The following is a 25427-nucleotide window of genomic DNA, read 5'->3' on the forward strand; positions in this document are numbered from 1 at the left end:
ACTTTTAGTGCAAACATTGAAAATGTAAATTTGTTATACAGTTTTATTAATAGCTACTTAGTGATAAAATGCAACTAAACAATTTGTCTGGAAAAAAGGTATGTGTTAAAATGTCTAAATAATTTTCAAAACAAAAATCCAAATGATTTCAATAAAATTTACTAAATTATTTTTCTATATTATAGAAAAATAAGAGATATTATCAAAACATTACTACTGTGTGAACATGGAGAAATTACACATCTGCAAATGGATATTTAGTTTTTTTTTATATAATTGATCACATAGCACCACTATATTTTTGAAGAATGTAGAGAATTAATTTTTATTGTACGAATTCTGAAGTAATAGGACAATAAACTCTAAATATCTATTAAAATCTCAATCATACACTGAAAACATCTTTTATATTGAACTTTTAAAAGCTCATTTCACCACATTCCCACAGTATAAAGACCATACACTGAGAACCTAGAAAAGTTTTTTTTATTAATATACCGTTATGGATTTAAAGAAATAAAAGGAGAGTTATACATTGCAAACATTCTAGACTTATGTACATACTGGTTTTTGTTTTTGAATTTTTTTATAATGTATGTCAACACTGCACATTTCAAAACATTCGGTATTTGTTTATAACAGAATTGGAACTGAATGGTTGCTGGTGGTATTGGCAGGAATATTGGCGGTTGGTTTGGGGAGTGGGGTGTGCTGGGAATGGTTGCCTGCTGCTCTAGGTGTTTTGATGGTTATACTGCTCATCCTGTTAATTTGATCATCACAATATTTAATACGGATTTGTGTGTCATTTCTCCTCAGTGTTCTCATGAATGTTGTTCAGTCATGTATACATTTTTATTGATTTATCTACAATAATAAATTATTAATAATCACTTATAGATTTTCTAAATAATTTCATGTATGTTGCCAAACTTTTGCATGCTTTCAAAGAGTCCAAGCACACGATACTGGAACTCTACTGTTTTACTCTAAGGTTTTTCTAGGCATTCATTTCTGTACCTAAATTATTGGTCCAGACCAAACAGTAAGATGTCAGTCCTGATGTCCTGAAGGTGTGCACTACAGTGCAGGTGAATCCCCTCAAATAGGTTTGGTTAAGGTAAAGGTATTCGTTAAAATAAATGTGTTGTATTTACTGTGGTGCTCTCAAAAAATCTATATAAACACACTATTGGGTGAGAAGTTTTTTTTTGTGTCTGCTTGGGTTTCCTGCACTTTCTCCAGTTTCTTCCCACTGTCTAAAAACACATGCTGGTAGGTTGATTGGCTATTCAAGTGTCCACATGCCTGAATATGAGATCAGATTGACTGGAATCCATTGAGTGTGCGTTCCTGCCTTGCACCCAATGATTCTGAGTTGGCTCCAGACTGTAATATGCCTGAACAAGATAAAGCAGGCACAGGAAATTAATGAATGACTCAATCATTCAATCAATCAATCAATCAATCAATCAATCAGTCAGGCTAGTGTCAAAATTCTGCATTACTCCACGTTATAATAATAACAGTTATCTTTAGCTAGTGCTAAAGTGAGAGCCCTGACCACTTTAATCTGGAATAAAGGTAAATTGGCCATCAATTCCTGCCAGCTAGAGGCATTAGTGGATATAATCATCCATCATCCATATTTAAAACAATGTATGCACCAGTATATTTAATAGTAAATACAGATGGGCAAGGGGGAAAACACATTTGTAATTGATTCATATATATCTTTTTAAAAATATTAAACCCTAGTGGACATGAAACATTTTGTCAGTAAACTGGGATGTGATCAGTGCACAACAGCAGCAGTTACTGAGATGCAAATCAGTGCACAATGGGTCAAAGGTGTCTTAAAGTCATAGAAGTTCTCTTTATATAAAAATTGATACTTGACTATCATTGACTGTTGACTATCATTGTTGACTAACATTGACTATCATTGGCTACTTTTTATCACACTCTAGAAAGTACAAGGTAAGTTCAGATGTGCTATTTTTAGCCGATTTCTGCAATATTCATGTTATTGTATGTTGTCATTCAAAAGGACATGTACAAAGTAGAAACTGATTGCCATAATATGGGTTTTACATGAATAGTATTGGACGTTTGTTGTCTTGTTTAAATTGTACTGGAATATCTATAATTTGTCAAAGATAACGGTAACAGGTGCAGTTTTGCATTGTGTTTTTAGCACAAATGAATAGTACTGCAGTATTTTTCTGATTGCTGCAAATAAGCTGGATGTATGTGTCACGTGTTAACATCATGGATGTTTAGCTCACTCTTTGATGAAACTGATGAACTGATGAAATACGTATTTAATCTCTGTCGTTAAATGTGTTTGTGCAAAGTAGGTGACTACAGTTTCAGTACAATAAACAAAAGTCCCTAAAAGTAAGATCTGATTTCATTTTGGGTTTGGATTGAACGAATATTTGGTAAAATAAATAAATAAATAAATAAATAAATAAATAAATAAATAAATACGTGGCCCTTTTCGTGCTTCACGTCGTGGGCGGTTCAGAAGTTTAGGTTTCCGGCTTAAATCACGGCACAGAATGCAATTGCTTTGTAGAAAAGGTCAGCGGCGTCCTGCTGCGAAAACGCTAAAGTAGGGAACAGGCGAACAAAACGAAACTAAACTACAGGAAAAAAGTGTATTCCATTTCGACTCCTGAAAACCAGGAAGCGATTTTTTTAACCTGCGCAGCACTGTTTCAGAGGAAATAGCAGCAGTGGGAGCAGTGAAATGAGATCGTGAACACCACAGGCCTACGACTTTCTCATCTTTTCGTAGCAGCAGAGGCATGTGGTCTATTGAAATCAGCACAACTCCAGAGTTTTCTGTTTCCTTGTAGTTACCGAGTGGACTAACGCTTCCGACATTGCATCTCGGTTGAACACCCAAAAGCGGTGAGTGGCATTTTTTCCCCACAACACGCTAAACATGCGGGTGCTGTGTCGAATAATTCGCTTTCATTTAATCTAATATTTGTCAAGCTAAATTGTCTATAGCCAAGTTATGAGTCGAATACACGTAGTTGTTGCCATTTTTAGATTGAGTTTAGCTCCTTAGCCTCACCAGCGGCAAAGACTGACAATTTCCCTATTTTTAAAGTTTGACTTTAATTTACAACAACAATCCATCAGTACCGACTACTACTATGTTCGTGACCCTCGAAGTAGAAGTCTTCCGAACCTGCCTCTCATATCGGCTGAGTCGGTCAGTGCTCTTTTCTGTTGTTTTTGTTTTGTTTGTTTGTTTGTTTCCCGGAGTGTCAACCGTTTAAACCAAGTGTCTAGAACGGCACGTAAAACAAAATATTTATACTGGGTGCATATAATAAATGTGTAAGTATTTTCAGACTGAGGCTGGTCCACGTTGTAGAGTTCCTGTTAATGTCGAGCAAACGACAGGCCTCATGGTTTAAAATAGGCGAATGTTTGAGGTTAGCGTAACAAATATTTGGACGTTTAACAAACGCACAGTGAATATGGGCCGTAGCTGATCGATGCTTTATCAGTTTGTAGCGAAAACACAACCAGCACCCAGAGGTGAACGGTCCGGAAAACACGACAAAACAGGAACATGCACCGAGGAGTCTACTTAAAAAAATAAATAAATAAATAAATAATGTGTGTGTGTGTTAAGGGGGTGATGAGTTCATGAAATTTCCAGGTGGTAATTGGGTACAAGTCTGTAGCAAACGGATATGTTCCTGTACATTACTCATAATGTTTCTTTATTAAATTAATGAAATGTATGGTTGGCTCAGTCTGTTGCCTATTAACACCCATCGGACAAAGGGTTGTGGACATCTAGGGAATGTATATGGCATCCGTATCAAAGTAGTTGAGAACAGTATATCACTATTAACCAGAATGCACTTGGTTAAACATGCATTTCTCCAACTGCATTTACAAAAGCTAAAAAAAATCTCCCAACCCAGTCTTCACTCGTAATAAGAGGATTGTAGGATGCACACAAACCTATAAATTCACTGTGACAAACAAACACAACTAATACAACATAACCCAAAAGTAAACTGCCATTACACACTACTACAATGAGCAGTAAACAAAATCCTTTCAGCAGTGGAGGCCACAAAACAGGCCAAGAGCTACTCCCCCCAGCTCTCCAAAGAACTCAGCCTGTGGCAGGACACACGAGATCCCCCCACCCGTCCGCCCCAAGGGTAAACTGTCCTGGCCCTGTGTTTAGCTCTTACAAGGGGTCGGCTTTTTTCCCAGCCGCATATGGGAGTTACAGTTTTGCATTACTTCATGTCTTCAGGGCTCCTTCCTCTAGCTGTAGTTTTCTTGTTCAGCTCCTCCCCTGTAGCAACACTAGAATGATTATGTCGACTGAATTAAGCTGCATTTTGATCTGGTCCCACCCCTGTACTGTGCCTCCAGCCATACCAGGCAGCATTCCTAGCTGCAGCAGTGACAAGTTTAAGCTGGTATCTAGCAGCATAGTGAAACGGGCGCCCATGATTGTACAAGTAAGCCACAACCTATGTCAGAGGTCTAGCCTTCCCACCACCAGTTCTGAGGTGAGTGTAGGTGGTGATGGTAAATGTTGCCTCACCTGCCCTACTCCCCAACACTGGCTAGTCTTGTGCACCCATTCCTTACAGCACCAGTAGGCAGGGTGAGGTGTTGACCGCTGACCACTAGTGATTTGGCATTTGTTCTCGTCTGCTACACCGCATGGTGCCACTCGCTGTAATATTACCATGCCCAGGATAAAGTCTGGGCAGCTGCACCCAGCTCGGAAGTGTTTCTTGTGGAAAAGTATTGAGGAATGCCTTCAGTGCCAGCTCACATTGGACGTGTCAGTTGATGCTGAGGTAGGCTGCTTCATTATAGAGTTCAGCAGCCACATGAGTTTCCACAGCATTTTATAACAAGAGTGTATATTCACTTGAAGGTCCACTTTACCCCCAATGGGTCAGAGGATGATAAGTTTACTACCCATTCATTACATTATGCCAAAGAGGGAAAGCACATATAAAGGATAAAAGACTGGATGGGTTATCTACATTTTGTCTGCAGGAATGCTTCAGCTAGGATTAGATGAGTTGGATAATGATGTTGTTGTAACATGCTCATATATTGTTTTTTTTTTAGGGCTGTGATTACGGTGGATGACAGAAAGTGGTCCAGAAACTTGTTTGTATATTAAGAAACACCTGTTAATTAAATATTGCTACTATATTGAGTTGAAAATAGAAATTTTGAGAGTAAAACTACTATTTAAAATGGACAAATAATTCTTGTTTAGAATGAAGCATATAGCAGGCATAAATCAAAGATTAGGAGCAGGTGATGATAGATGGCTTAAAAATGCTCTTAATCTTATTTATAAATGTTTTAATGTGTTTGATATTAGTAACAGCAATTGAGATACAAATTGCTACGAAATAAGGCACTCACATGGTTGGCACATACATGGTTAGCCTGCTCCAGGATGAGGAGATTGTCATGGTACAGTTGTATGTGACTTTGTCAAATGGTGTGTGGAGTCCTTTCTTTAATGAAACTTATCTAAGAATAATGACATGATCATGGATTTAGACAGTATTTTCATACACTTGATTCCATTTTAAGGGTCAGACAGAGCAATGAGTACATTCTTACAAATATCTTGAGACAATAATTGACTCAGAATTAAACGGAATTTCATATTGAAGCTGTGTGCAGAAAGGGTCACCAGTGTTTGCTGACACTGATAAAACCATGATGACCTTTTACCCGAATTTTATGTTGTCAGTTGTCAGTATCCTTAAAGTTGGTGGTGTGGTGTGGAAATCTGACACTGTTTAAGTTAAGTAATTTAAAAACAGTTAAAGTGGATTTGATTTTGGCCGATTGCACTCACCTTTTCTATATTGAATTTAGACTGCTTCTGTCTGGGCAAAGACTTAACACTTCAAAATGTAAATCAAAATGATACAAAGACAGCTTTATTCCAGCAGCCATGACTCAGATAATAGGGCAAAGACGGCATAAAGGACTCTTATGTTTGTTTTCTTTTGTTGTTGCTTTTTTTTTTCTCTCACTTGTTAATGTTTGGTAATGGGATGTTGACTTGTTTGCCAATTAAATTTGCTTGTGGGTAAATTTGCTTCACGTACTGAAATGACTGAACATTGCAGTATATATTTCTAACACACATTAGTTATATTTATTCATCTGTGTGAATCTGAACTCTAGTGCTGTCTGTGTGTGTACAGTGTAGTTTATGACTGATGTAGTTCACTGTACAGGGAGTGAGGAGCTGTGTGTGTACAGTGCAGTTTATGGCTGATGTAGTTCACTGAAGGGGGAGTGAGGAGCTGTGTGTACAGTGCAGTTTTATGTAGTTCACTGTAGAGGGAGGGAGGAGCTGTGTGTACAGTGCAGTTTATGACTGATGTAGTTCACCGTAGAGGGAGAGAGGAGCTGTGTGTGTACAGTGTAGTTTATGACTGATGTAGTTCACTGTAGAGGGAGTGAGGAGCTGTGTGTGTACAGTGTAGTTTGTGACTGATGTAGTTCACTGTAGAGGGAGTGAGGAGCTGTGTGTGTGTATAGTGTAGTTTGACTGATGTAGTTCAGTGTAGAGGTAGAGAGGAGCTGTGTGTGTACAGTGTAGTTTATGACTGATGTAGTTCACTGTAGAGGGAGTGAGGAGCTGTGTGTGTACAGTGTAGTTTGTGACTGATGTAGTTCACTGTAGAGGGAGTGAGGAGCTGTGTGTGTACAGTGTAATTTGTGACTGATGTAGTTCACTGTAGAGGAAGTGAGGAGCTGTGTGTGTACAGTGTAGTTTATGACTGATGTAGTTCCATGTAGAGGGAGTGAGGAGCTGTGTGTGTACAGTGTAGTTTATGACTGATGTAGTTCACTGTAGAGGGAGCGAGGAGCTGTGTGTGTACAGTGTAGTTTATGACTGATGTAGTTCCATGTAGAGGGAGTGAGGAGCTGTGTGTGTACAGTGTAGTTTGTGACTGAGGAAGTTCACTGTAGAGGAAGTGAGGAGCTGTGTGTGTACAGTGTAGTTTATGACTGATGTAGTTCACTGTAGAGGGAGCGAGGAGCTGTGTGTGTACAGTGTAGTTTATGGCTGATGTAGTTCACTGTAGAGGGAGCGAGGAGCTGTGTGTGTACAGTGAAGTTTATGACTGATGTAGTTCACTGTAGAGGGAGCTAGGAGCTGTGTGTGTACAGTGTAGTTTATGACTGATGTAGTTCACTGTAGAGGGAGCTGATGTAGTTCACTGTAGAGGGAGCGAGGAGCTGTGTGTGTACAGTGTAGTTTGACTGATGTAGTTCACTGTAGAGGGAGCGAGGAGCTGTGTGTGTACAGTGTAGTTTATGACTGATGTAGTTCACTGTAGAGGGAGCGAGGAGCTGTGTGTGTACAGTGAAGTTTATGACTGATGTAGTTCACTGTAGAGGGAGCGAGGAGCTGTGCGTGTACAGTGTAGTTTATGACTGATGTAGTTCACTGTAGAGGGAGCGAGGAGCTGTGTGTGTACAGTGTAGTTTGACTGATGTAGTTCACTGTAGAGGGAGCGAGGAGCTGTGTGTGTACAGTGTAGTTTATGACTGATGTAGTTCACTGTAGAGGGAGCGAGGAGCTGTGCGTGTACAGTGTAGTTTATGACTGATGTAGTTCACTGTAGAGGGAGCGAGGAGCTGTGCGTGTACAGTGTAGTTTATGACTGATGTAGTTCACTGTAGAGGGAGCGAGGAGCTGTGTGTGTACAGTGTAGTTTATGACTGATGTAGTTCACTGTAGAGGGAGCGAGGAGCTGTGTGTGTACAGTGTAGTTTGTGACTGATGTAGTTCAGTGTAGAGGTAGAGAGGAGCTGTGTGTGTACAGTGTAGTTTATGACTGATGTAGTTCACTGTAGAGGGAGTGAGGAGCTGTGTGTGTACAGTGTAGTTTGTGACTGATGTAGTTCACTGTAGAGGGAGTGAGGAGCTGTGTGTGTACAGTGTAATTTGTGACTGATGTAGTTCACTGTAGAGGAAGTGAGGAGCTGTGTGTGTACAGTGTAGTTTATGACTGATGTAGTTCCATGTAGAGGGAGTGAGGAGCTGTGTGTGTACAGTGTAGTTTATGACTGATGTAGTTCACTGTAGAGGGAGCGAGGAGCTGTGTGTGTACAGTGTAGTTTATGACTGATGTAGTTCCATGTAGAGGGAGTGAGGAGCTGTGTGTGTACAGTGTAGTTTGTGACTGAGGAAGTTCACTGTAGAGGAAGTGAGGAGCTGTGTGTGTACAGTGTAGTTTATGACTGATGTAGTTCACTGTAGAGGGAGCGAGGAGCTGTGTGTGTACAGTGTAGTTTATGGCTGATGTAGTTCACTGTAGAGGGAGCGAGGAGCTGTGTGTGTACAGTGAAGTTTATGACTGATGTAGTTCACTGTAGAGGGAGCTAGGAGCTGTGTGTGTACAGTGTAGTTTATGACTGATGTAGTTCACTGTAGAGGGAGCTGATGTAGTTCACTGTAGAGGGAGCGAGGAGCTGTGTGTGTACAGTGTAGTTTGACTGATGTAGTTCACTGTAGAGGGAGCGAGGAGCTGTGTGTGTACAGTGTAGTTTATGACTGATGTAGTTCACTGTAGAGGGAGCGAGGAGCTGTGTGTGTACAGTGAAGTTTATGACTGATGTAGTTCACTGTAGAGGGAGCGAGGAGCTGTGCGTGTACAGTGTAGTTTATGACTGATGTAGTTCACTGTAGAGGGAGCGAGGAGCTGTGTGTGTACAGTGTAGTTTGACTGATGTAGTTCACTGTAGAGGGAGCGAGGAGCTGTGTGTGTACAGTGTAGTTTATGACTGATGTAGTTCACTGTAGAGGGAGCGAGGAGCTGTGCGTGTACAGTGTAGTTTATGACTGATGTAGTTCACTGTAGAGGGAGCGAGGAGCTGTGCGTGTACAGTGTAGTTTATGACTGATGTAGTTCACTGTAGAGGGAGCGAGGAGCTGTGTGTGTACAGTGTAGTTTATGACTGATGTAGTTCACTGTAGAGGGAGCGAGGAGCTGTGTGTGTACAGTGTAGTTTGTGACTGATGTAGTTCACTGTAGAGGGAGCGAGGAGCTGTGTGTGTACAGTGCAGTTTGACTGATGTAGTTCACTGTAGAGGGAGCGAGGAGCTGTGTGTGTACAGTGTAGTTTATGACTGATGTAGTTCACTGTAGAGGGAGCGAGGAGCTGTGTGTGTACAGTGTAGTTTGACTGATGTAGTTCACTGTAGAGGGAGCGAGGAGCTGTGTGTGTACAGTGTAGTTTATGACTGATGTAGTTCACTGTAGAGGGAGCGAGGAGCTGTGTGTGTACAGTGTAGTTTATGACTGATGTAGTTCACTGTAGAGGGAGCGAGGAGCTGTGTGTGTACAGTGTAGTTTATGACTGATGTAGTTCACTGTAGAGGGAGCGAGGAGCTGTGTGTGTACAGTGTAGTTTGACTGATGTAGTTCACTGTAGAGGGAGCGAGGAGCTGTGTGTGTACAGTGTAGTTTATGACTGATGTAGTTCACTGTAGAGGGAGCGAGGAGCTGTGTGTGTACAGTGTAGTTTATGACTGATGTAGTTCACTGTAGAGGGAGCGAGGAGCTGTGTGTGTACAGTGTAGTTTGACTGATGTAGTTCACTGTAGAGGGAGCGAGGAGCTGTGTGTGTACAGTGAAGTTTATGACTGATGTAGTTCACTGTAGAGGGAGCGAGGAGCTGTGTGTGTACAGTGTAGTTTATGACTGATGTAGTTCACTGTAGAGGGAGCGAGGAGCTGTGTGTGTACAGTGTAGTTTGACTGATGTAGTTCACTGTAGAGGGAGCGAGGAGCTGTGTGTGTACAGTGTAGTTTATGACTGATGTAGTTCACTGTAGAGGGAGCGAGGAGCTGTGTGTGTACAGTGTAGTTTATGACAGATGTAGTTCACTGTAGAGGGAGCGAGGAGCTGTGCGTGTACAGTGTAGTTTGTGACTGATGTAGTTCACTGTAGAGGGAGCGAGGAGCTGTGCGTGTACAGTGTAGTTTATGACTGATGTAGTTCACTGTAGAGGGAGCGAGGAGCTGTGTGTGTACAGTGTAGTTTATGACTGATGTAGTTCACTGTAGAGGGAGCGAGGAGCTGTGCGTGTACAGTGTAGTTTATGACTGATGTAGTTCACTGTAGAGGGAGCGAGGAGCTGTGTGTGTACAGTGTAGTTTATGACTGATGTAGTTCACTGTAGAGGGAGCGAGGAGCTGTGTGTGTACAGTGTAGTTTATGACTGATGTAGTTCACTGTAGAGGGAGCGAGGAGCTGTGTGTGTACAGTGTAGTTTGACTGATGTAGTTCACTGTAGAGGGAGCGAGGAGCTGTGTGTGTACAGTGTAGTTTATGACTGATGTAGTTCACTGTAGAGGGAGCGAGGAGCTGTGTGTGTACAGTGTAGTTTATGACTGATGTAGTTCACTGTAGAGGGAGCGAGGAGCTGTGCGTGTACAGTGTAGTTTATGACTGATGTAGTTCACTGTAGAGGGAGCGAGGAGCTGTGTGTGTACAGTGTAGTTTATGACTGATGTAGTTCACTGTAGAGGGAGCGAGGAGCTGTGCGTGTACAGTGTAGTTTATGACTGATGTAGTTCACTGTAGAGGGAGCGAGGAGCTGTGTGTGTACAGTGTAGTTTATGACTGATGTAGTTCACTGTAGAGGGAGCGAGGAGCTGTGTGTGTACAGTGTAGTTTATGACTGATGTAGTTCCATGTAGAGGGAGTGAGGAGCTGTGTGTGTACAGTGTAGTTTGTGACTGAGGAAGTTCACTGTAGAGGAAGTGAGGAGCTGTGTGTGTACAGTGTAGTTTATGACTGATGTAGTTCACTGTAGAGGGAGCGAGGAGCTGTGTGTGTACAGTGTAGTTTGACTGATGTAGTTCACTGTAGAGGGAGCGAGGAGCTGTGCGTGTACAGTGTAGTACATTATTCATTATCGCACATGGCACCATTAAGGTTTAACAATATACAACATTTACTGCCACCTGTTGAATCCATTTGGCTTATGAAATTGGATATGCCATAAAGGAGTTTATAAGTTGTTTATAGTGCCTGCACTCTGTCCTAGAGAGGCTTTTGTCTTAAAGGCTAAGCACCACATAATGGACCTCCATGAATATTTCACATTATTTTAGTTACTGACATATATAAGTATGAATTAAAATGAAAATAGCAGCTTAATTTGCTTTAAAACTGACAATTTTATTAAATTGACGGAAAAACCCGAGCTCGCTACGGAAATTCTTGAACGCAACCGTGACGTCACTGGTGGACAACAGCCGAACAACGCCGCGGTAAAACACCGTTATGACTGACTGTTATGACAGTATCTAGCTAGCTAAATAACCAACATTATTCATGACAATAGCCTAGCAATAAGCTAAACTCAAATTTATAGGTACCGTTATTCTTGTAAATGTGATCGAAGTCGAACTCAAATTCATCCGACACTATAAACCTCCGTAATGCAGCTACGTAGCCGAGTATAATCTGAGCCACCGAGTTTAGCGAGTCAAGCTAACGTTAACTAACACCAACTAAAACAGGCGAAGTGAGTGTCCTTACCCTGTTTACCTCCATGTTACAGAGGCTCTTGAACACCTTTCGTTGGTGTCCTTACATGCCCATATTGTTGGAAAAGTGCCAGTGAAATGAGCTACAGATAACGGAGTGAGTGGATGGTCCTTTCCAAAGTGCCCGTTTTAAAGTTGACAAATTTAGTCCATTTTCTGGATATTTTGGGATCTTTGGGCCATTTGTGCACAGATGTCCCACTGTACATTGAATGATTGCAGCCAAAAACAACACACCCTTTCGTCATTTTGCATTAAATTAATTGCAACTTCTATAGTTGTTGTCCACCATCTACGTCACAGGCAAGACTCCTATTAGAGTTTCCGAACACCGTTGGAGAGGGGGGGGGACCAACGGTCTTTACTCCTTGAATTAGTAAGAAATAACATGTTTTCTGACTGAAGTTAGGAACTCAAATTCCACTGTATTTATTTGTTTGACACTTTCATATCGTTGGTGCTTAGACTTTAACTATGTAATTCACTGAGTATAATTGTTTTTTCATGTTCATGACACAAGCTTGCACTGTGAGTGACAGTATACATTATATGCACGCTTTCAGAAAGTGTAATCATGTATTGTAAATTTGCTGAGCCTGTGTATGTATTGTGGTAAGAGATTTGTTGCTTGAGCAGCTGAATGAGACTATTTCAGGGAGACTAGTGTGGTGAACTGATGTCATCTGTTAGCGAATACAAACAAACTGGAACACACAGCCACACACACACACTGAGCTAGGGGAGAGGTCAGAGTGCTGACAATGCCCATGAATAGAGCAATTCTCCTAGTCATGTGATATCACTGTGTGTAATTGTGTTAAAAGCAGGAAAATTTTATTTTATTATTATATTTTTTAATATACCCACCTAACCCACTATACAGTCTTTAGAGGAGGCCATGTGCCCAGAACATTAATACCAACTTCCTAACATTGTGTAGGTCCCCCTTATGAAAAAAACTCTGACCCCTAGAAGCATGAACTTCACAAAACCGTGTCGTGGTGTGTCTGGAGCCTACCCAGAATAACTGGGCACAAGGCAGGAACACGCCCAGCACAGGGCGCCGGTCCATTGCAGGGACATGCATTTTTGTATGCGTGTGTTTTCACTTACTATGTGCCCGACTGGTCTGTTTTGTATGTAATTTCATGCATGTGTGCACACAGCAAGACAAGTTCCTAGAATGTCCAACATACTTCTGGTTTAGAAAAAAAATATCAAACACTACAAACTTCAACATTATATGCAGAAACAAAATTTGGGACATACACATAAATAATGATTTTAAAAAGTAATTTATAAAAATGGGAAATGAACAATGTTCATGACATTTGTTTTTGTTTATGGGAACTACATAAGCATTACAATGGATGTTAAAACAGCAGGCACTTTGGGAAACACTCTGGGAAACCCTGCATGGGCAAATTTGTTTAACATTTCTGAACTTAAAATAGTAAAGGTCTTAAGGGCTTAAACTGTACAGTACAAATAATTAATGGATACAGTGAATCCAAATATATCTATATGCCAAGGACAATGCCCCAAACCATTATTGTCCTGCTGTGATCTTTTATCCGGGTAGGTGAACAATATTAATCCATTTGACATTCTATAAAGACTGTATAGCACATGTTTCCCTTTACATCCTGGAGTAAATGTTACCCCACCTGTATTGTTTACACGCTGCATCTAATGCTTGTGTTGATTTGTATTTGATAATCTCTAGTGGGACAACTTCATCCAAGATGAATGGAGGGGATTGGGGGGTGGGGCAGCTGTAGTATGTGTGAGAGGCAACTATATATCTTTTGTTTACCATAAGGAGGAGCTTTTGAAATCCACCTTTGTTCATTTGTGAGGTGGTATGTTATGATGTTAATTACCTCAGTGTCTTTGGGGGCTCTTTTCATATGGAGTAACACTCACAAGTGAATTTGTAGTTTGTTTATTGGACTGGGCTGGAGGATTGCTACATTTACTCGATTGTTTTGGCCATACCTTTGTCATGTAGCTGCCTGTGGAGCTTTCTCATGTTGATATGTGATGGTTTAAGTGGTATTGCCTTATGATGTGAACACTGTTCCATGACAAGAATTGCACCATACTTTTTTTTTTCTCTTCCCCCCTCTCCCATATGTTGCCACAAAGATGAAGTACCCCATCATCAAGGAAGTGTAGTTTTCTTCAGGACTTAATTGCCTAATATTACTTCTGGCTCCACAGAAGCCATTTATGTACACCACATTGCATGTTTGTTGGAGCTGGGCGTATTCAAAGGTGCCTTGGGCCACATCTGATTGGTGAGCATATCTGGTATGCCAGGCACTTGACACTTTTATTATTATTATTATTATTATTATTATTATTATTATTATTATTATATACCTTTTTTCACTTCGGCTTCAGTATTTTTAACAGCCAAAACATGAGTGAATAAATTAACGCTTTGTGTTCAAGATACTAGCAGTTATACCTTTTCTGTCAGTTTACTGCCGTACAATAGAAACTGCAGAAATAAATTGTTTGCTGTGTAAATGTATAGGGACACTTTCTCGTTACACCTACAGGAACTTTAATAACATTCCGTTCTAACTCCATAAGCATTACTGTAGAGTTAGTCCCCTTTTTTACAGCTGTAACAGCGTCCAATCTGCTGGACAAGAGGACCTGGCTAACAACCTCTGTTCTAGTTCATCTCAAAGCAGTTTATTGGGGTTGAGGTTAGGGCTCTGTGAAGGCCATTCAAGTTCTTCCTTAACCTTTCTCAATTCTTTTAAACCATAACTGCATGGGCCTTGATTTGTGCACTGATGCACAGTCATGTTGGAACAGGAAGGGGCTGTCCCCAAACTGTTCCCCCAATATTGGGAGCATACAATTGTCCAAAATGTCTTGGTTTAGTCTTAGATTAAGATTTCCCTTCATTGGAATGAAGGGGCCTATGCCAGACTGAGAAACAATCCCATGGAATAATACTTTGTCCATCCAACTTCACAGTTGGCATCATGCCACTATGCAGGTAAGATTCTCCTGGCATTCACCAAACCCATATCTGCCCATCAGACTGCCAGCTAGAGAAGTGTGATTAATCACTAGAATGAACATGTTTCCACTACTCTGGTGTCCAGCGGGCTGGTGCTTGGTGATTTATCAAATCAAATCAAATTTATTTATATAGCGCTTTTCACAACTGATGTTGTCACAAAGCAGCTTCACAGAATTCCAGTAAGACAAAGATTTGACATGAAATGTAAAAACAAATGTAAAACCCTCAAGTGAACAAGCCAGATTTAAGGTTTACATACCCCGCTCTGTTGTCTGCCACAACATGGCTGAGTTGCTGTGGTCCCTAAACACTTGCACTTTTCAGTAATACCACTCACAGTTCATTTTGGAATAGCTAGGAGCGAAGAAATGTCATGAGAACACATGATGTAACAGCGACATCTTATTACAGTACCATGCTTAAATTTAGTGAGCTCTTTAGAATGACCCATTCTTTCACAAATGATTGTAAAGGCAGATTACATGGCTCAGTGCTTGATTTTATAAACCTGTGGCAACGAGACTGAATGAAGCACTTGAATTCAGTGATTAGTAGGTGTCCCAATACTTTTGTACATATTAGTGTAGGTCTAACTAGTGTTTCCTTTGTTCTCCCGAGTTGCTCAAAAAGTGATGTTAACAGGTGAAGTTATTTTTCTGTTTTTGCAAGGAACATTAGTCTTTTTGTCATTTTCAGCCAGAAGAAACATATTGCTCAAATGGAAATTCACTACAAATCAGAATTCATCATGGGATATAATATTGTGCTTAACTGTAAAATACTACAGAGTAATTGCAGGGTACTGTAGGATTATTATTATTATCCATCCATCATGTTGGTACTCATCCACTTTGTTTTTCATTTACACTCTTTTTGTAAATGGAAATTATCTGTATCTTTAATTGATTTTTCTGTGAAGTTTAATTATTGTCCAAGCGAACAAGGGTTTGTTTATAAAAGGTGCTCCTTGGTGGTATCCAATTTTTTTTTTCTCTCCCCCTCCCCCCAGAGCTGAAAGACTCTTGAGCAACTGAAGACATGTACTGAGAAAGAATGGGCAAAAATTCAACTTGTCAAATCTGCAAGTTTCCCAAATGATTAAGAAGCATATTTTAAAGTGTGTTTCAAGCTTCAAATGTAAATGTATTTATATTTACCGAATACAAAAAACATTTCACAGATTCTTGTTTTTATTGCATTTTCTATATAAAAAAAACCCTACACATTTCTTCAGTTGTAACACCTTTGACTCATTTCAAATCTCTCCTTTAATAATATTCTTTGCTTAACCCGCTTTAATTTGACAGAAATAAAGGTTAGCATTAATGTTCGGAAAGACTCCAACCTCTCTTTATTGGGTTAGTTGCAAACTGCATGTGAATATTTGTAAAATCATAACACCAAACATTTGTTTTCTATTCTTCTGAATATGTTTTCTCAGTTGTCACTTATTTTAATGTGAATTTTTCTCTGTTTCAGATGAAGCATTTCCTTCATATCTTTCAAAGAGATGGTTAGCAGATAGCCTCTGGATATAGCAGGTAAATTTGTGCATAAATGTGCACAATGTATACGTGTTTGATATTTGTGGAAAATTGTGCAACTCATTCTGCAATGAACTACAACTAATTGGTGCTTGTCCAAATGCGTTTTGAAGGCCTTGGCTCTAAAAGGGGTGCTATGTATATTTGGTCTCTATCTAGTTTATAATAAATTCCTTGCGTAGCCTTCCCTCAAATGCATGCATGAACACAAGAAGGGAGATGAATTTGGTGCCATTGTGTGACTTGTGAATAAATTTCATATTGTTGCTGTCAAAAACCCAAAATATATATTTGTTCCTTTTTTGAACATTGGGCCTCATTCATGAAACGTGAGCAATGTTTTCGTAAATATCTGGATTCATCAAAATGTTCGTAGGTACGAACGAAATTTACACCTGCTCCTGAAAATGCGTAAAGTGTGCATAAATGTAATGAAAAATGCTGAAAGTATCATCTGACCTGACTGAACATTTAAATAAATGTTAATAAAAAGTAATTAAAATGCATAAGCTAAATAAATAAACAACAAATGATTTAATAATCAAATGAAATTTCACATAATAGTCCTCTTCATAATCCAGCCTGTTATTCACAGCAATAGCTCAAAGTGAACTTATACTGATGTTTAAACTTCCCAAAAACACACCAGTACAGTCTAAAAGTTGCTTACTATTTCATACCACCTTAAAATGACAGTTATTTCCAAGTGCTAAGTTGAGTTCTTTAAAGTTTCAGTTCCACCTTAAATGCTGCCGCTATATTAACACACTCTTACTAACCCTAGCATATTTGAAGTTTTTGAAGTTTCGTTTCCTTTTTCTTCTATTTGACCTTAAGGACTTAAGCTGTTACAAAACCAGACAAATGCTGACTTGGACCCTGGAGGGCTGATCACAAAGATAATTGTTAATTATGTTCTGATAATTATTTTATGTTTTGTTTATATATTGTTTTTTAATAAATATTGTTTGTCTACACCGCATTGTGTTCTGTTTATGACTGGTTGTTAATTCTTAAGCCAAAAAATGAAGTGGACTAGTGGAGGGTCAGGTGCAACTGTCAAAAAATGGTCACATTTTGGCTCATGCTTAGGGTCCAAGAAAGTCTGGACCGGCTCTCTGTGCAGGTGGCTCTTTTTCTTCTTGCTCTGGGTCCGACTCAGGATCGAACATATAGATAGAGCCTCTGTTTTCTGTCATTTTCACATGTGGTAAATGCTTGGCTTAAACATGGGATGTGTAGGGCCTGGCCAGCAACAGCTTATTTGCATAAAAGTGACAGAGCCAAAAGTTTTGTCGCCTATAGACCTACTCTAACCTGTTTAAAAAGAGGTATAATATGTCCCCTTACAGGGTTTCCCTCTGTGCTTTACGGTTAGGGCGGATGCCTTCACAACGTCGTCCACCCCCACAATTTGTTTGTCAAGGCTTCCAATGTGTTTGTGCGTGGCTTTCTGCTATGTCCAGTGACAAACATACGCTCTGAAGTATAACCCTGTTTTTAAGGTGAGCTGTGTGTCGTCTGAGTTTCCGATGCTTGTAAGCAATGTTTTGAATCATTGATTTGAATTTGTACTTGATTCATGAACTGATTCACTCAATGAGTCGACTTGACCATCCCCACCCCCGTCAACAACGGTACCACCTTGACTAACTAATTTTCTGCAGGAAACCCTGCCTTTAAAGTTTGAACCGGTGTTAATGGCTGATGCTGCGCTGCTGGATTTAACCGACAGCTCGGCACAGAGAACATTAACGTCTTTGGAGCTGATACAGGTTTATGGTTTATTATCTGAGTGATGTCTCTCTGGTCAGTTCACTATCGAGATCCATTCTTTTGTATTTGTACATCATTTTAGAACCCCTGCTCCCGAACCTGTGCAGGAGCTGTCCGTGTTTGGCTTCAAGGACTTGAACACTGGAAGGCTTAAAGCATTAATTTATAAGCCCTCAATCATCCAAGCATCATCCCAGGAATTTTAAGCTGGGCCAAAATGACACAATCGCAGTGTTTTGAGTCTCGTGCATTTACTCTGCGCCCCGTCTCACACCTCCAATGCTTGCTTCATGCTTCATTAAAAACACGTTTAAAGGAGCTCTTGCAAATTATGAACAAATCCACAGGCATTTATCACTCTGAGGGAGTCAAATGGCCCAAAACTCATGGAAGGATTTTGTTTAAAATAAACAAATAAATAAATAAAAATAGCATATTCTTTTCTTGAGATTTTCTTGATCGTATGAATTTTTGAAATCAACAGCACACTTTATTTAGCATAATGATAACCTCAAATAAAACTGCCACTCTGCCACAAGGAGAGAAGTTAAAGGTTAAACCGATACATTAACAACCAGAATATCACTACTGCAATAACGTTATTTGTTTTTATTTTTATTTGAGCACATAATCTCTTACTGCTTATCTATTACTACTCATTTTTTTCCAAGTGCCTAAAAACTTTTGTACAGTATTAAAGTATGAAAGTATGCTTTGCTATACTTTCCCAGTAAGTGAGAAAAACATACATAGAATGAATTTAAAAAGTGCAGATTTAAATGCATTTCAATAAAATTGGTTTCTGCTCGAAACACTTGTTGTCTCCTCAGTCCAAGCACTTCCTTATAATTATTTGAAATTCATGGGTGGGGATTATGGTAATTGGATGTTAATTGTGAAGAAACCTGCACACCCACCCAATTTGAGAACATTTGGTATTCCCTAACATACACAAGTTCTGCTAAAAGATTTGGTGTTTACGCAGCATTCATGAATCTAGCGGAAAGTTTTTGGGAATGTCTTTTATGAAGGTTTCATGAATGAAGTCCATAATTTCAACATAGATGTTTGTGGATTTTTATTGTCCAGTGATCCAGTACAAATACTCCAGAATGACTTGGAATAATCTCTTTATATTTTCACTTTCAAGTAAACAAGATTTTTAAAAAAATGTATTTATTAGGTACTCGTTTTTCTTTGGACATGACAGATTATAACATACTAACCAAATGCATCCAAAATGTGCCTGAATCTGAAAGCGGATATACCTGGTGGGCCATCACAACATATATTAGACACCATATTACAATGAAAATATATATTTATAAAAAAAAACTTTATGATTTCAGTTTGAGCTAAACCAAATTAGTGGTCAAGAAATGAAAGTCAGAATGGATGGAACATTTTTAACCATGAGGTGGTTCTTCCCCATCCTTTCCTATATGGGCATGTGATGGTTGATGTGCTATGTTTAGGGTCCCATGGTTCAGCTGTGGTGGGCTCTTTGCCATGCCTCCCACCATGATGGATCAGCTGGATGTGTGGGCGGATCCAGGGCTGGAGGGAGGCGACCAGGTGACTGTGGATTTCCTGTTGCCTACTGGATTATACATTCAGATGGATGTTCCCAGAGAGGGCACGATCCAACAGATCAAACAAGTGAGTGGCCTTGAAAGAATGAATGAATTAGAAAACAACTTGGGGTGGGTGCATGCACACATACACACACTCATTCATTCATTATATATATATAATGAATACATATTATATATATATTCATTGCACATTTTAACGCATCACTTGCAGTGAATACACAGACACCACACTAGTGAAATAGGGTCAGTGAAAACACACCTGGAGCACCCATTGCTGCACCTGTGTATATATGTTATGCCTTCAGGATTATCAAAATTGTTCAGAACACAAAAATGAAGGAAACTCATACTATTGGTGCAACATGTCCAGACTTATATGAGATGAATGTGAGTGAAGAGTGAAAGCAGTACTGCCCTACAAGTGCCTTACATACTTGGGAACTGTTGAAGAGCCAGGAACACTTTTAGATTTCCTGCTGAAACATGTTATCTAAATTCCTTACATTTATGGAACTATTTACATCTGTAGTATTCTGCTAGGATAATTACAAGACTAGTTAGTTAGTTACTAGATAGTTGCTCTATCCAACTTAAAAAAAAAAAAAATCTTTCACAGTGTTCTTTAATAGTGAAAAAAAAACAGTGCAGATATTATTTGGATGCATGGAGTCACTGGGGCGGTGGTAGGAAGTATGTCACGCTGATATGAGTGGATCTAATAGCAATCAATTGGAGTTTTTTTAAACTGCAGCCACTCTATTAGACACACCTACCTAGTTCCTAGTAGATCCACTGTGTAAAGGAAAAAGGCTGTAGTTAAAATTAGTATTAGTAATTAGGCTGTAGTTAACTGAGCTTATAGTAAACGATAATTAAAAAAACGAACAGCTAAAGGGAACTGATGGATTTTAAAAGTACCTATATTATTTAGTGCTCTTAGATCTTAGAAGGTTTATAAAGTTTGGCCGTCTACTCTTAGTTCCTTGTATTAAGAAAAACACTGCAGGAGGAAGAGCATTTTCTCACAAAGCTCCTCAACTCTGGAATAGCTTTCTTTTTACTGTTTGGGGCTCAGACACACTCTCAATCTTTAAATCTAGATTAAAAACCTACCTTTTCAAACAAGCTAATATACACTATCATGCTTGGCCATGCTGTTTTGTCTTAAATTAACTCTGCATCTACTTTTACCCTCCCACAGAATCACTGACCACCTCCTCCTTCCTCAGACTCATATCACTAATATTCTACCTTCACATTACTATAACCCATTTATCTGTCATCAGTTAACTTTTACTTCTGTTCTGTGTCTCTGGTGTCGATCCGAAGAGGATGGGTCCCCATATGAGTCTTGGTTCCTTCCCAGGTCACTTCAAAAACTTCCCAGTTTTTCTTTGCCACTGTTGCCCTTGGCTCGCTCATAGGAGGCTTGGACCCGGATCTCTGTAAAGCTGCTTTGTGACAACTTTCTGTTGTGAAATGCGCTATATAAATATAATTTGATTGACAGCTGAACAATAGCACAGTGCTTGGGTTTGGTGCTAACAGCACCGGCGCTTCTAGTGTTAATTTGCATTAGTGTTTCTCATTGAATATTTTTACTTTAAATCACCCATTATTTACATATCCACAATGAATATTTACTGGAAATCTGAGGCATTAAACTATTTGCATAACTCATTTCTATCATATAACAGATTATTCTGACTTTGTTTACATTGTATTGATTTAAATATGCAGGAAGTCTATGTAACCAAAAGAAATCATCCATATCATCCTATAGCAATATTTTTGATTAATATAAATTGATTGCACTGAGCAACTAGCAAACTAATAAGATCTGACACTGTAATTAGTACTGTTTCATTAAACCCACTCCAGTTTGTCTGAACTTGGCTTAAAGATTGTAACTCCTTTAAGCTTGGAAGTTTTATACTCTTATATCCCACACTTGACACTGGTAAAGCGACCTTGAGCGCATGTACAGGTTCTCCAGAGTGTCCAATTCCATGCTCTTCTATAGACATTATAGATAAATGTATATCTTTGTCTACATGCATCTTAATTTAGTTGAATTCACCACTTAAACAAAAAACGCCTACACCTTTTGGCTTATGGACCTCTATTGTTCCTCAAATTTACCATTACACTAGTGAAAGTGCTTTATTTTTTTATTCTTCTACAGATGTTATGGAAACAAGCACAGGAATACCCCCTCTTCTCTCTGCTTGGGGAGATAAATGGTCACATCTTTGAATGTGTGAACCAGGCCGCAGTTCATGAAGAGCTGGAGGATGAGAGCAGGCGGCTATGTGATGTTCGACCATTTTTACCTGTTCTCAAACTCATCACTCGCAACTGTGGACGTGCTGAACGCCTGCTTGACTCCAAGATTGGTGTGCTCATTGGAAAAGGTACTATGCATTGTTTGAAAACTTTGTTGGCAAATTTTAAACATGGTCACATCTCAGATGTAATATGTTGAGAAATACATACCTGCCTTTCAGAATTAAATCACAAAATATTCGTGGTAAATTAGCCAACTGGGCCCTGGAGTACTTCTGAAAACTGCGAGAACTAAACACAGTCCACCTCTGCATCAAGGAATGAAACACTAGATCTAAACTGTATCAAATGAGTTTCATCTTGTTTTCAAGGAAAAAGTTACTTAAATTTCTCATTACCAAAAAGAAGTGGACCTAGCAGACTGTTCTCAACAACATATGCAAAGCCAAATTCTGTCATAGTATGGGTAAGAACATATCTTTTGATGTGGAGAAGTGCATTCAGATTTTCGAGACACATGCTGCCATTAAGGTGTTTTCTTAATTTAATTTTATTTTAGTAAGTCATTGCCAGACCTAATTCTGCCCCTGCTTCAGCAGTGTAGCTTCATATTCACAGATAAATTACGACTGAAATGTCTGCTGTCCAGATTTTTCTTGTGATCCACAATAAAAAGTAAAATTAGACAGTTGAGCAGCTGAAGTCTTGTAACAAGCAAGAATGGACAGAATTTCCATTTGCGAAACTAGTATCCAGAGTTCCTAAATTATTAAATACAGTTGTAAACATGCCTCTGTCTTAAATTTTATGGAGTGTGTTGCAGACATTAATTAAAATTTTGGCCACGGGCCACCAGTAATTTCTACTGTCAGTGTAAAATGAATTTAAACGAGACTCGGTACTAGGTTCGCTTGTATTCAATATATCAGTGACACAGCTGTCTACTTTTTACAGTGCACAGTAAACTTTTAAGCAGGTGACAACTCTGTGGTGATTCTGAATGGGAAGAAGTAGGTTTTTGCTATCTTTTGATACCTAACCAAAAGCACTTTATAAGCACAAGTCATATGCAGTGCATATGCATATCTTGTCAGTAAACTCCTCAGTAAATTAAGGCAGAATCTCAGGTCCTTGTATCAAAAAAAAAAAAAAATAATAATAATAAAATAAATAAATAAAATTCCCAGTGCATACTGGGAAAAGTAACATGAGACTGGTCTTTTATTAATAATTGATGAGGGTGATGTACAAAACAGACATGCACTTACCAGTCCATCAGTTCTGGGAAACTGAAAACTTACCATGGTCATTACTGAACAATAAACAAATTAGCAATTAGCAGGGTCCTCTCTGTCCCTGTGGAAAGCGGGGGGACATTAGTGCACACCACATGGATAATTTGATTTTGAAGCAATATGATGCTATCCAGAAAATATCAGCCTGTTTTTCACTGCAGGGGAAAACGCTTCTTCTAGTACGCACGAAGAAAGCCATATATCAATTCTATGCAAAGACATACTCTCAGCCTGAGATCATCTTCTCTGGGCCAAAAGACAGTATACGTTATAGTGGTCAGATGAGGCCACATATCAGGGCTTATTTTTAGGAAGAAGGGAAACAGGTTCCCTGTGCCAGGATCTCTGAAGGAATCATCCACACAGTTCTGTTCAAAAATATCAGTATTCATTGTGATTTTAAACAGGACAATGCCAAGCCTCTTTCAGCACATTCTAAAACAGCATATTTTTAAAAACAGTGTTTGTGCTTGATTGGCCTCCCTGCAATCTAGATCCATTCATTTCCTTTGGATCATAATGATGAGAAACAGACAATGGCAATAACCTTTGAATAGCTGAAGACTTAAATCTGGACTGGGCAAATATTCCACCTGAAACACTAGTTCAGTTAGTATCCCCTGTTCGCAAATGAATAAAAAAAAATTAAAATTTAAAATTCTGATACATGTTATTTCAAGCATTTCTATGATGTCTAGAGTGTATGGTTTCCTGATTCACTTTGGTATAGGCACTTTAGTGTATACAAAAGCACCTTTTGTCAATGGGCAAACCATTCTGAAAGTTGTGGATAATTTCGGCAAAGCTTATTCCTGTCCCACAGAATGACTTTGCCCTTGTGCACAAAGTAAGGTCAATAAAATCTTTGTTTGACTCAACCTCCTGGGATGAATTGGAATGTCATTTGCAAGCCAGGCCAAACCTAGTGCAACATCATCTCATAAATGTTGTTTATTAGGATAAATTCCCACTGGTGCATTCCAAAATTCTGTGAAACCCTTCCAAAAAATGTGCTGACTATTATAGCTGCTAAAAGGGGGACAGACCCATAAAGATACCCATGGCTTTAGACCTGATATCCAACAAAGTTCATATAGGTGTGATGATCAGGTGACCTTAAATTTTGTCCCTGGTCATATAGTGTATGTCTGTGCTTAACTATTACAAAGCTTTTACTGAATGTCATCTCACCTTTTGTATTCAGGGCTGCATGAGCTGGATGGCTTGCAGGAACAGGAAGTAAAGGATTTTAGGTCCAAGATGCAACGAATCAGTGAAGAGAAAATGCAGAGTGTGCAGATGATGTCATGGATGGAATGGCTTCAGAGCTGCTTCTCTCCTAAGATAGAGGTGGGGCCACTTAATGGGTTCAATGACCGGAATGAGGGTGACATCAAAATCACTATGCACTACAACCAGTCCCAGGTACAAACTTACTTTATTGTGCACACATACAATACAGTCAAACACAAAATAAATGTGGATCGTGCAATTATTATTTATATTCCTTACATTCCTTACATTCTTATCCTCCCTGCCCCCATATTCCACAGGACACTGCAAGTCTTAAAGTGCCATTGAGCTGTACTGTAGCAGAGCTGATGGAGCAGGCTCTCCGAAAATGGCTGACCACTCATAGCTCAGAGGAAAACAAAGGTTGCCTTGCTGAATATGTCCTGAGAGTCAGTGGCAAGCTGGAATTCTTGTTCAGAGAACATGCACTTATTCACTACAAAGTAAGAATTAAAAGGAAGCTGAAGCCAATAAGTGGGGTATCAATATATTCACAAAATGTATACATTGTTTAAAGGTAACATTAAAATTCTTTATGAATTCACAGTTAAATTCATACAGTTGAAATATTTACTTAATCTTGTGCAAATCCTTCCCAGGATATTGGAAGCTCTTATAGCTGCAAAGGGTGGATGAAGTCCACATTTAATGCCTATGGATTTTGAATGGGATGTCATAATCTCGTGTAGCGGTACATTGTAGATTGTAGTCCCAAACACTTGACTCCATATAGTTTACAAGGTACATTTTATATACATATATAAACCTAGAACCTATCCCTGGATCCAGGCCTTGGGGTAGTGTCCGACAGCAAGCGCCTGGTGGCCAGGCAGTCCACGTGACCCAGCCAGGCTCAGCCTGAAAAGGCAGCATGGGAAGATCATGTGGACTCACCACCTGCAAGATCCAGAGTAGGGGTGTGGTGCAATGCCCATTGGGCACAGAATGGAAATTTAGGTTGTTGGGCGAACTCTC

The 25427-nt window shown here is 39.4% G+C and overlaps 1 protein-coding gene across 3 annotated transcripts in view; it reads left to right on the forward strand.

Annotated features, from left to right (window-relative positions):
• Positions 1–2633: 2633 nt before the first annotated feature.
• The window catches only part of LOC136678598 (phosphatidylinositol 4,5-bisphosphate 3-kinase catalytic subunit beta isoform-like), a 50325-nt gene continuing 27531 nt past the window's right edge, over positions 2634–25427 (forward strand). For all 3 annotated transcript variants that reach the window (XM_066656643.1, XM_066656645.1, XM_066656644.1), the window contains exons 1-6: positions 2634–2919; positions 16143–16204; positions 19459–19642; positions 21764–21992; positions 24364–24584; positions 24713–24895. In XM_066656643.1, the coding sequence (XP_066512740.1) occupies positions 19493–19642; positions 21764–21992; positions 24364–24584; positions 24713–24895 (783 nt within the window). In that variant the 5' untranslated portion in view covers positions 2634–2919; positions 16143–16204; positions 19459–19492. The remainder of the gene's footprint in view (positions 2920–16142; positions 16205–19458; positions 19643–21763; positions 21993–24363; positions 24585–24712; positions 24896–25427) is intronic.

Source organism: Hoplias malabaricus, chromosome Y (genome assembly GCF_029633855.1).
Source record: "Hoplias malabaricus isolate fHopMal1 chromosome Y, fHopMal1.hap1, whole genome shotgun sequence".
NCBI lineage: Eukaryota > Metazoa > Chordata > Actinopteri > Characiformes > Erythrinidae > Hoplias > Hoplias malabaricus.